At 35.6% G+C, this 12,848-nt stretch overlaps 2 protein-coding genes and 1 long non-coding RNA gene across 3 annotated transcripts; 2 read left to right on the forward strand and 1 right to left on the reverse strand.

Moving 5' to 3' along the window:
• Positions 1-251: 251 nt before the first annotated feature.
• On the forward strand, positions 252-7,860 carry LOC142526586 (uncharacterized). Its single transcript, XM_075631082.1, has 7 exons — positions 252-475; positions 910-1,199; positions 5,690-5,790; positions 5,887-6,009; positions 6,092-6,898; positions 7,026-7,242; positions 7,313-7,860. Exons 2-7 carry the CDS (start codon positions 911-913, stop codon positions 7,705-7,707), a joined length of 1,932 nt encoding a protein of 643 aa, XP_075487197.1. The 5' UTR covers positions 252-475; position 910; the 3' UTR covers positions 7,708-7,860.
• Positions 7,861-8,864: 1,004 nt separating this feature from the next.
• Positions 8,865-10,141, forward strand: LOC142526853 (serine acetyltransferase 1, chloroplastic-like). The gene has a single exon (XM_075631481.1). It carries the CDS (start codon positions 9,003-9,005, stop codon positions 9,927-9,929), a length of 927 nt encoding a protein of 308 aa, XP_075487596.1. The 5' UTR covers positions 8,865-9,002; the 3' UTR covers positions 9,930-10,141.
• Positions 10,142-10,490: 349 nt separating this feature from the next.
• LOC142525764 (uncharacterized) lies at positions 10,491-11,921 on the reverse strand. Its single transcript, XR_012815199.1, has 3 exons — positions 11,791-11,921; positions 10,965-11,112; positions 10,491-10,818 (listed from the first exon to the last, which is right to left on the reverse strand). It is a non-coding gene; the product is annotated as an uncharacterized LOC142525764 (long non-coding RNA).
• Between the last annotated feature and the right edge of the window lie 927 nt (positions 11,922-12,848).

A 12,848-nucleotide genomic window follows, 5' to 3' on the forward strand; every position in this document is an offset into this window, starting at 1 on the left:
CTATCTTATTAATTAAAAAAATCAAAAATATAATTCATAATATGAAACAAGAAAGAATCCAATAATAATTACAAAAGCAGACCTTTTATAGGAGAATTCTGTTATTTACAGGAGTATCCTCATAATTCTTACCTGTAATGTGTGTGGAATTTCTCCGCAAAAGCCATGTAGCAGTGTAGCGTGTATTCATGGCACTTGGCCTCTGCCTTTGCCCGCCAACAAAATCTTCTCTGTCTCACTCACGTATTTAATCCACCATCTTCGGTTACTCACTGAGCCAGTCTAAAATAACCCTTAACCGCCAAAAGCTGCCACCAAATATCCTACTCATCCTTTGTCTCATTCTCTGCGCTGAACTCAGTCCAAGCTGTTTCTTCCGTTCGGGCCATTTTGAAATTTCTTCAGTGTTTATTTGCTTTCTTGCTTTGATTCTTGTGGTTTTCATTGTTGGAATTCTTGCTACTCAAGCTTTCAGGTACGTAGAAGCCTTTATGTTTGTTTGATCAGTGGTTTTTGCGTGTGAATGCTGGTTTTTTTAGTGTTATTTGTGGATGGTGTTGAGGTCGGTCAAACTTCTTCAACATAGCACATTTCGTTTTTGGTGTAAAGAGACGATCTTTTTAGTTTAGTTCAGCAATAGAGGATGGAATTCAACACCTTTGAATTTTTTTCTGGTTCGTGGTTATTATCGTTTTTACTTTCTTTTGCTTTTGAAATTATTACCGAGCGTGTTGAGAACCAGAATTAGCCAATTGATTTCTAAAATTCTGGTTTTTAGTAAAGTTAGTGTTACGGAGTTTTATTCATTTTGTGCGATCATAACTTGGATTGCTTGTTTATGTGAGGGGTAACTAGTGAATGACGATTCTGTTTGTAATGTTTCTGTTTCTCTATGTTTTCATTGATCAGCATGTCTGAAGAACAGGTGATGAGAGCCTGGGAAGAGAGTGTGATTTCACAGGAAAAGGGCAACCGGACTGTTCACTATGTCATACGGGACACCACTGGGTATCATCTCCTTGCTGTGGTGGGGACACAGAGAGGGAAACACATGATTTATACAATTGCAAGGGATTTCATACTAGTGTTTGGGTCAACCAGTGAAGTCCATGCTGGAAAGAGATGGAAAAGAAGACGTGATGTGGTTGAATGGCTTGTATCACTAGTCTCAAAACGCGCCCCAATTTTGTCTGATTCAAGTATGATATGCTTATTCATTCTAATTATTTGAAATCAATGATTATCAGAGAAATATTGTACAGAACTTCAATTGTTTTGAGAATTCTATATTCACATTATGAGTTTCCAATAGGTAAGTTCCATGAGGTACAGCTAATCGTTGCAAAGACGGCATCACTAGAATAATCATGCCTTGAAAACCATGCAGGTGGTTTTGCACTACAGAGAGACAATTTCGAAGCTTTTGTGCTTTAGACGTTAAGTTTATCCATTTGGCTCTTAGATTGTTTGCCAATGCTCATTTGAAATGCTATTTTTCTCCTTTTATTATGTTGTACAATCCATTAGCTTGTTGTGTGCTCGGTCATTTACTAGTTTGATGAGATGTTATTTTCAAGTAAGTTTCCCAATCCGTAGAATTGATCTGTGAAGTGTAATATATCCATGAGTTTATATATCTCTGCTCACTGTTCAGTTGTTCAGATAACTAGAAGAAGCATCAGCATAGGCTTTGGTAGAAGAATGCATTCCTATTTTCTCTCGGAATGTCTTTATTATTTTGTTCCTTTCCAATTACTGACAGTTGGAGCCTCCCTTTTGGTGATAGTTGTTTCTTAGATCCTACTATATTTTTATGAAATACTTTATGATTTTTATTTCCTAAAATTTAGTTATTTCTGTAAAATCTCTCATTCCCAACTTCCTTTTTAACTACTGATGGAAAAGAAAGATTTTTCATCTGAAGAGAAAGCTTAAGGGGGAGAATTGACATTAGCTTAACTCCTCCAGTCTCTTTGGCATACTTGCAGGAACTAATTGAACATATTTCTCATCTTGGTTCCTTCATTTGTTTCTCCATATCAAGAGTATATCATCATTTTGGCAATGAAATAATTTTTTGATCACGAGTTTTTCTCGCGACACTTAAGCATCTCTTACGTACAAACAGTTTTAGCTATTTACACCCCAAAACTTAGCATCGCTATGCAATTTAACTAGAAACAGTTACAGTACACGAGTTGCATGTCTTCGTTCACTGACATGTTTTGGAGTCAAACTTTCATATGTTGAGCTATGTATATTATAAACGCGTGAACGGTACTTCATCAACAAACTCGAAATCTAAGAGACATTGTCAAAGTTCATGTTTTCATGTTTAAAATTTGCTTGCAATGTCATACTTTTAAGATTGAGATAACTTGCGGGGAACTTCTCTCATTTAACACACGTCAGTACTTTTATGGGTGTGTGTTAGGTCTCGATATAGGATTTATTTACTAGAAAAAAATAGATGCTATCTTAATTTTATATCCTATTATGTATACTCTGACTGAGTATAGTTTATCATAATTTATAACCTAATTTTTCCTGTTTAACAAAAGAAATCTAATACAATGTCTTAGTAAACTAGCCTTGTGCTTTCTAAAACATAATATTAATCGCATAATTCATTTGATTGATTTAAAAATAGATGTTCTGACTGGACTGCATCGGAAACTTGTCTCACAGTCAGTTTTCAGCACTTTCTGTTACAGCGTCGAACTGAAAAGTATATTAAATAATTTCATGTCTTTATTTTAAACCTTCACCACAGCATTTGCTTCTTTGGTTCCCTTTCTACTTTTGTTCTTTAATTTACTATTCAGATATTTCCCTATAGATTCAGTTGTTTCTTACTATCATAGCCGATCCATTCCACCTCGAACTTCCAGTTATGATATATCCCACATATGCATACAAGTTGAAAATTGCTTCTTTCTTTTTTTATTTCAAAGCTTCCAAAAGTTCCACCCTTTAATAAAAATGATGCATGTCAATCCCTGTATAGTCAAGCATCTACATTTGTAACATAGATTCAAATTGCAGAAGGAGACAAAAAATATCTAATAATTAAAGGATAATGATGATGCGTTGAGAAGTGTATCCTTTGGCGCAATGCAGATCATGCAAATTATGAGAATTAAATTCAGTAACTTTTTGTGCATAGGACTAATACTTGACTCCTTATGAGGTAGTTCTGCATCTCACCAATGGATACACTTCTTAATGCAATTCATGGCATGTTTACCCCTAAGAGACGCGTTGTGTGATGAGTCAATAAGATACCATGGTTTGTTCGTCGAATGCAATTGATTAGCTGCCGTCTTGCCATTGTTTCCTTTATTTTATCCCCATCACTATTCCGTGCACTCTTAGGCATCATTTGACTCCAAGGATAAAATAATGAAAGATGAGATATTATATATATGATGGATCTATATATATAGATAATATAATGATTTATGACTCTGATCCTTTGTAAAACTCGAGCTGAACGTTTGATGAAACAATGATGTGCAATCAATTAACGCCTAATTCTTCACATCAAATGATGTGTCTTAGGATTCTTTTACAAGTAACTATTAGTGGTTGGTGGTGAGTTATTATAAATTTGAATCAATACATGAATTTTTATGTTATAACGATATATGGAGTAAGAGAACATTATACAATATAAATATTTACCTCCTTAAGCATTTTCACTCGCACACCCATGACAAAAAGAACCTTGATCTCTCAATATGAATGAAAGTTATGAAATCAAATGAGATCAATAAATATGAGAACTCAAGAACTCTTACATCTGAAACGAGGAATTACTGAACCAAAGCTTATCACCCTTAGCCACATAATATTGCTATTGCTGGAAAAAACAGAGGAGATGGTCGACTAAATCATATAAAAGTGCAAAGGTGGGCACCTCTACGTTGCGTATTTGATTGTAATACCTATAATATGTGGTGTAACGAATCCTACATGAGTTCTACATCTAATTTTTGAAATGGTAATAACATTATGAAAATCTCTTTTAGATTAGCTTGACATAGTTTTATCTCCTCCAAGTGGCTCTAGTGCAATGGGCATGGCTTGGTTAAAGCCGTTGGATTGCCAGATAGGAAATGATGCATCGTTTAATTGTAAAGTTATTACGAGAATCAGCGAGTTCTTAGAAAAAATAAACTTTTTAAGAAAAAATTATCTCGAGACCAATCGAAGGTGTACACGTGTTTGAGAAAACGTGAGGCAGATGTAGCATTAATTCAAATGTTAAATACTAGGAAAAGACGTAGTGTTTCATACTCGTTCTTTTGCAAATTACTTTGGAGACTCCGTCTTACTTTGAGAGTTCAAGGTAAAATTGCAGATTCCTAGAGCTTTCCTCAGGGATAAGTCTAAAGTAACTAAAATCACTAATCTGGGGAAAGAAAGCCGTCTCCTTTGTGTGTGATTGTACCTAATTTATGTTTAAATTTGGGATTTTGATGAATTCATTTTCTTTGTCTTTGTATAGATGTGTGCATTTTTTCTTTTATTTTGTGTGTGTGTTCATGGTTGATTATGAATGTGTCCACACAATAACATGCGGGGGGAAGAGGGGAAGGTACTTGTGTCAAATCTTGTATCAACGATAAGTTCCTTACTGGTAGCCATTTCACATATCTGTGAACTCTCTTGTGTAATTATCTCTATGTTATGCCAAATTTATCGACCCTGTTATATTTACTTTCTCAAATTGGCTAGATTTTGTGGTTTTAAATGTTATTACTTGTAATGCAGTATCATTATTTTTACAATTTCACCTTTAAAAATTCAATCAATGTCATGTGGTGACTTTCTTTGAACCAATGTCTTGTTTAATATTGAGACTCTGAAGTTTGATGGAAGTAATTTGTTAGCATGGTTAAGGTGGTTATCTTTGAAGTTTTAATATTTATACTGGTTTGAGCTTTCAGGATTGGTATTTTATGTGTTCCAACTAAGCCCGACTTGATTTTTGTATATCCTGATCATCTCCAGTTGTCATTATTAAATATGTTTTGCCTTTATTTTCCGAGCATTATTGATTTTCCACTTTGTCCTTTATCTTGATGTTGCTTTCTTTAATTTTCGGGTTGAACCAACCACCAGGGATTCATTCCCTGTTACTGTTTTCATTAGCCTACACCTCATCTAACAACTTTGTGGAAATTATTTGAAGTATATTTGATTGGTGCTTTTGTTCTCTCTCAGTCACAGGTCGTATTCTGCTGAGTATATGGAATGAGCACTTTGGTTTGTACCTACTATTAATTTAGCTTTTATAAGACAGATTAAGTCTTTTAAACAGCAGCCACTTATATTGTCAATCACTCTTGCTATCAATCATGGAAAGAGGAATGAAACATAATACAACAATGCTGTGTAATAAAGATAGATATTTGGATTTTGCAGAATAATCGCTTTCAAGGCGCTTATAACACGAATTTTGAGATGCATACCTAGAAAATGATTGGAACTTCATTCTTTACTTTATTGAGATAGTTTTTACCAGTGAGATCCATTTGAGCCAGTGACAAAGGAAATGGAAGCTGTGAATAATTGGAAGTTGTTGTTAAGAGTATAGTTTTCATATAGCAACTATTGGATTATTTTTTCTTTAATGTAAATATATTTATGTAATTTAACATTTTTCATGTTAACTTCCTGTCAGAGCACCAACGACTACTTGATACCACACCTTCTCTACAATATCTCATGTCAGTGATGACTCGTTTCTCCACTCGTCGAAGCCCCGGCCCTTCAGATGAGGAGGTAGTTCTCATCATTTTTCTCCATGCAAATGTTTTCTGATAACGTCTGTCCAGATACAGGTCTTTATATTTGATTGATTGAAAAACTTGATTTCAGATCCAAGGGTCCAGTGTAACGGTAGAAGAAAATTCAGATATTGTGTGGTCAGGCGATTCTTATACGTGCTGTAAACAGCTGACTCATTATCCAGCTTTCAACAGAAGTGGAACTGACATACCGGTATGTCTCGAATATGCTACCGATCTTGCATTTGACTACTCACGTTTGTAATAGTTCTCACAATCATAGTCATGACCTGTAGGTGTACTCCTTTGCATGGGTCATGGGCGAAGGTGATAAGGACCTTATATGTTACATTGAAGATATGTATGAGGATCAGCATGGAGAGAAAATGGTTAAAGTGCGATGGCTAAACTTTCAAGAGGAAATTAATTTTCCAATTCCGAGCTTAAACTCCGATGGTACAGAAGTTTTTATGACTCCTATTAAGCAGGAGATAAGTGCAGAGTGCATCGATGGTCTGGTTGCAGTTTTGACTCCTAATCATTTCAAGAAATGTCTGGCGCTTCTTCCGCGAGACATATCTAGTTTAAGTTATTTTTGCCATCGGGAAATTATAAACAAAAGTGTGAATCCCTTTAGTTTAAGTAAAATGCGCGGCTACTCTACTCAGCCAATCCTGTGCACTCTGGAATGCGTTGCTTCCCGGCAAAGCAAGTGTATAAAAAAATCAGCTCAAGAATTAGAAGGTTCTGCTCCTGAGGAAACTGGAATGCATAGTTCCAAGAGTAATAAAATTGGAAGTGGGAATCAGACTATTGGGAATCAAACACCTTCAGTATTGGACAATCAGGGCAATAAATGTGAAACGAGTGGCCAAAGAATGAAAACCAAACTTTCAAGCAAGAGACCTATGGATAACAATCTTGTTGTGTCTGAGCCTCTGGGTCTAGTACCATCCAAGGTCGATAAAAACATTGAGCTTCTTTGTCAGGACAGTGGCATGCGAGGCTGTTGGTTCAGGTGCAAAATCTTGCGTTCAACAAAAAAGTGCCTGAGAATTCAATACTGTGATGTTGATGACGTTGATGGAGCTGGGAAACTTGAGGTATGTATAATTTGGAGATTCCTACTGTCAAATAATCAGACTGCATACTTGAAAACGAGTACTTAATGGTTTTGACAAATGACTAAATTTATATCCCTAGTAATCTATTGAAGTGTAAATTGTACAGGAATGCGTTCCAGTTGCAAGAGTGGCAGATACTGATAAATTAGGTATAAGATGTGCTGGCCGCCTTACAGTCAGGCCATGGCCTTGTAAGGATTCTTCAGACGCTAAGCTTGAGGTGGGAGTGGCAGTTGACGCATATTGGTGCGATGGTTGGTGGGAAGGTGTTGTAATTGGCTGCGACCCATCAACCTCAACTAATCTACAAGTTTACTCGCCTGGTATGTATTTCAATTTGCGCCTTTAATGCCTCAATGTTAAGGGTTTGATTTAGTTATCATTTTGTGGCAGGAGAGAACAAGTTCTTGACCATCGAGAGGAACAATGTAAGAGTTTCAAGGGACTGGATAGACAACAGATGGGTAAATGTCAAGCCAAAGCCGGACATACTCTCTTTCTTAACTTCAACTCTGAACCCAGCCCTGGAACTTCCACCACTTGCAGTTTTCTCCAACACTAATACCTCTGCGGAGGAGAATAAGAATGAAGGTGACCCTCAGAAAATTGGAGACCCTGAAACTGATAAACGCCAATATCCAAACGTTTCTACGTCTGATGATCTAAAATTCAAGAACCTTCATTTCAAAAAACGACTTATGAACAGGGACGGTGAAGGAAATTCTCGCACAAGTTCTGGTAATGTGCGCAACGCGTTGCCAAACATTGGCTGCCAGTCTAAGCCATGAAACAGGAACATCGTTCGGCTGCAGCAACACCGTATGTAGTTCCTAAAAAATAAGCAAACAACTCCTGGGACCATCAGTTTTATGTTTTTGTTAATGCAACTACAATTGCTAAATGCAATTTTTCTGACTATTCAATAGCATTGGCAAGGTCTATGGTAGCATTTGGATTGACGTTTTAAATCCATAATAACAAATTAATTGGTTTGCTTCCATATGAGTTTAGATTTTCAACTAGTTATTTTTTGGATTTCAAATGAATCTCAAACAAAGTCATTTCAAATTCAACTTTCAAATATTTACTTTATCCAAACCTCTCCAAATTCAATTTAAAGATCTCTTTTCGGATTGTTATAGCGTTAACTAGCTAAAGAGGATGCAGTTTTTGCACTTGGCCTTGGGTTTTGCCAGCATTATACTTCCGCTCATGCCTTACACTAATGCTTTGGAAGACTTTTGCCTTTAGTTGAAGTCAATTCTTTGCATTATCCCCAACTTTAAACGTCCTTCCCACGAATAGACAGCGTCCTACACGTGGGATGACATGTTATCCGTGAAGTAGGAGTCTAAATTTTCTTTAATTAAAAAAGAAAATTGTACAGTTTTATTCTTGCAAATCATCACATTTTATACCTAACTTATTACTATTGTCATGATTTTTTCAGAGGAAGTTGATAACCATTATTTTTTTAGCAAAAGTTGATAAATTCTTTTGACTTTTGAGCTTTCTTTTTTTTTTTAGCTTTCATTTTTGCATTCTTTTGGAAACACGAGAAAATGGGCCGGACATTTGTAGACTGGGGAATGACCCCTTATTCAAGTCTGTGGCCCATAACTTTGGTGGGCTATAAGTGGGGCAGAACAAAAATGGGGTTGACCAAATCGAAGTCCACATAGAGTAATCCCCAAGAAATGGCCAGACTTAGGTCAGCTGTGACGTGTCAAAATTATTTCAATGGTCCGATTTCCTCCAAGAAATAAATGGTGACATCATAAAGGGCTATATTGTCATTTTAACCATCGAATTTGAAGTTTCTCAGAAAGTCCAATATTTATTAAATAGATATTTGGCCCTTTCACGGAAAATTAATTTATCAATAAAGGGAACCAAGTTTCACCGATTAATTGTTTCAGTAATTTCCAGGCCACTTCATTGTAAATTTGGAGTAAAATAATATATTTATTTCCCATATCACTTCTATAAAGCCAGGTTTCAATCCTCGACTCCCATTGAAACTACTACTTCTCAAAATCTTTTGATTCTTCTGCACTCTTGGCATATTTGAGCTTCATCAACAATGGCGGCATGCGTGGATAATCCAAGAAACCATGATAGGCATCGCACTGCATGCTGCCGTGGAACTAATTCCCTCTCCAAATTCATTACTAAACTTCGCAGGCCAAGGACTCCAAATCTTGACCCGCACCGTTCTTTGAACCCACGTGCTTGTTACAAGAAAGTGATCAACGATTATCGAAGAGTAAATCCTGAAGCATACAGCGAAGATCTAATCTGGCTGAAAATGAGGGAAGAAGCAGCATTCGACATCATGCAAGAGCCCATCTTAAAAAAGTACTATCATTCTACGATACTGTCTCATACTTCACTCGAGAGGGCTTTGGCGAATCGTTTAGCACTCAAGTTATGCAATGCAGACCTATCGAGAGAAGCCCTTCGCGACGTTTTCTTGAAAGAGTTCGAAGATATTGGAATCCAAAGTGCAATTAGAGACGATCTTAAGGCTGTGAGAGAGCGAGATCCAGCCTGTGTGAGCTACGTTAATTGTTTTTTGAATTTCAAAGGGTTTTTAGCCTGCCAGGCATATAGACTGGCGCATAAATTTTGGATCCAGGGGAGAACTGTGCTAGCATTCCTGATCCAGAATCAGGTTTCAGAAGTTTTTGCAATGGATATACATCCAGGAGCCAAGATTGGGCCTGGAATTGTATTTGATCATGGTACAGGAGTCGTGATTGGAGAGACGACAGTGATTGGAGACAATGTTACCATTTTGCATAACGTAACGTTAGGAGGTACAGGGAAGGTTGAAGGAGACAGGCATCCTAAGATCGGCGACGGGGTTTTGATAGGGGCTGGGGCTAAGATTTTGGGCAATGTTAGAATTGGAGAAAAAGCAAAAATCGGCGCTGGATCGATTGTTCTGAAGGAAGTTCCAGCTAAAGCTACAGCTGTTGGAAATCCAGCTAGAATTGTTGGATTGTGATAGATAAAAGATAATACGATCGACAGAATAAGAGAATTGGTAAAGGCTTGAGTTTCCTCGTCTTTACATATGATTCTATGTAATTTCAGATTTCAAATTGAGAAATCTAATTGTTTTATAATTTAAGCATCTTTGTTTGAATGCTTACTAAATCTTGTTAAGCACTTCATGGTCGATCCAGCAGATAGTGAACACGATTATATATTCTTGTATGTATAAATCCATATTCTCTCAATTTTTTATTCTCGGTATTGAGAACACAAGTGCAAATCGAAATTTAATCTGGATAAAATAGGACTTTTTTGTGAGTTAAATATAATATATTGACCAAAACTTAAGGATAAGGAAGAGTTGAACTAAATAAAGGAAATTATGGGAGAAATTTGACTGTAAATTACTCAAATGAGGTGAAGAAATTGTAAACTGAAGTACTCCTTTAAATTATTAATATATTATATCTCTCTAAAAAATAAGTGCATGAGATGAGGACGCAGTTTCTACTGAGTCAACAAAGATAATCACTAATTATATTATGACAGCGATTTAATCTTCATATGAGAAACTACCTGATGCAATACTTAGCACCAAATATTGATTTGTAAAGGAATACATTAGAATTGGTACAATTATAAGTTTCGAACTCCATAAATTTTAAGGATGAAGTGACACTAAAAACTCCCCAAAGAAATGCTGAATTTATTTAGGATCATGAAACTAATGATAGTAATTACACATTAAGTCTCATGTTCGACAATAAACTGTATCAGCTTCACTTTATGCCAGAGTTTGAAACTTAGCAGAGAATGAAGCAGCATTTTTTAGGGTGGTCAAACTCGGGTTTCTCCAGTTACCCCTCCATATAATGCCATTCTTACCACCTGGAAGATAACTGCAAAGCCCAAGAGCATATTTTTTGTTCATTAGTCGACACGGCTGAGATTCATGAATCATGACAAACGACGAATATGAAACGCCGAACGCGTTAATATGAGAGAAGATGAATGCGAAGGGAGATTCTTGGAAATTTAGGCTTACATGATATGACAACCAAGACTGCGAATAGAATGAGAACAATGTGTGCTGGTTCAAATGCCTTTTTGGAGGGTAAAGAACCAACTCCTCTTCTTGTTATGTTTTTCTCAAACTTGGCCACCTTCTTCTCTGCCAGCCGCTTCGACACAGTCTACAAAACCCCATTTTATTCATTATAAATTGTTGACGACGATGCATCCAATAATATAATATAATCACAAGCCTAAGTTCAAGGGGATGACAAAAACAGTTTTTTAGTTTTGTTTCAGAAACTCCAAATTATTGTACACTGATTTTTCTTTCTTCGGACAAGCCATTTAATTTAAATAAATAAAGAGAGAGATTTTTTTTTAACGAGCAACCAGTCAACCACGCATCGTGGTTGATTAATATTTGTGTCATAATAACCAACGAAGTGGTAACGGAGGCTTATCAAACACCATTGGTGACGTCATAAATTCTTAAAACATAATTTTCTTTCATGTTCAGTGACTATCAACAGTCCTAAAATTCTTGAAACTTTGAAAATTCCCCCTCACACGCACATTAGAACAGGAAAAAATCACTTTATATGTATAATCTCGTGAAATTTAAACCATATATAAGATTGTTGTTTCAGTTTCACAAATCGAGTTTTTTAAACAAAATGCCAGACCTATTTTGCAAAAGCGGGGGAAATTGATGAGATCTTGACGATGGTGAAAAGATACATGACAAGAACACGTATAAATCGAAAATGAAATTAATCAAAATAGTGCAAATTAAAGAAGCCATTAAATTAATCTGTGAATGCTGGTGCTCATTCATCCTCAGAGAGAGAAAGGGATACCATTTTTCGGGTGTCCGAGGAAGAAGTGCGTTGTTGCTGTGAGAAGACCGAAGACTTGTGTAAGACTTACGACCGAAACCTCGTACCTACGACTGAAACCTACGACTTTGGCAGTAACACACTAAGATATAATTAGGGCATCACTGGTGGATATAATCCAATCCAAGTTATCCAAATATCCTCTCCATCTAAATATTCACCACGGTACATTATTCATTTGTGTGCCACAACAATACCCGATTATAAGTTTTTTTTTTTTGATCGAGCTCGACCCAAGCTCGACCCAAACACAAGGGCGAGACCCAAGCTCTTCACTATTTTAGTGAAGAGTTTGGTGAAGAGCTTGGGTCGAGTAGGGGTCTAACTTTTTTTCACTTTTTTTTTAATATTTATTTAATTATATTTAATTATTATGTGAAATATAAATGAAGGATTGAATGGAATCTGCACAACGTTTTTTTAATGTTATAAATATTGTTTTGTGGTAAATTAGTTTTGTACAGTTCGTTACAAATTTTATTAATTTTTATTTTTTTACAAATTAGTTATTCAAAAATAATCGTTATAAACTTTCTAATTTTATATTTCAATAAAAATATAATACTAAATAATAGATAAAAATAATTAAAGTGGTGAAATGATTTTATTTAAATGAAAATAAAATATTAATTAAAGTGATAGTAGGACCCATAAATATTTGGTTGGTGTGAGATATTTGATTGTGAAATATGAGATATTTGAGTAGAGAAATATTTGATTGATGATGTGGATTAAATGTCCACAAATATTTGTAGGAAATATCGTTATTACTGTGGATGTCCTTATAATAATAATGGTTTTGTTAAATATGTTTTCTCTCTTGTTAATATTTCCTTCTTTTACATATAATAATCCCTTTTCAAATTATTTATTTACCCTCCTTGCCAGCAAGGATCCAGCATTAATTGTGGCCTTATTTAGCATTAATATCATTCCGCGTCGGATTGGATTCCTTTATATTTTCACAATTTCAATTTACGGAGACATCCCTAAGAAGATTATTTATTTTCAAATCTTCA

This window comes from Primulina tabacum, chromosome 15, assembly GCF_025594145.1.
Source record: "Primulina tabacum isolate GXHZ01 chromosome 15, ASM2559414v2, whole genome shotgun sequence".
Classification (NCBI taxonomy): domain Eukaryota; kingdom Viridiplantae; phylum Streptophyta; class Magnoliopsida; order Lamiales; family Gesneriaceae; genus Primulina; species Primulina tabacum.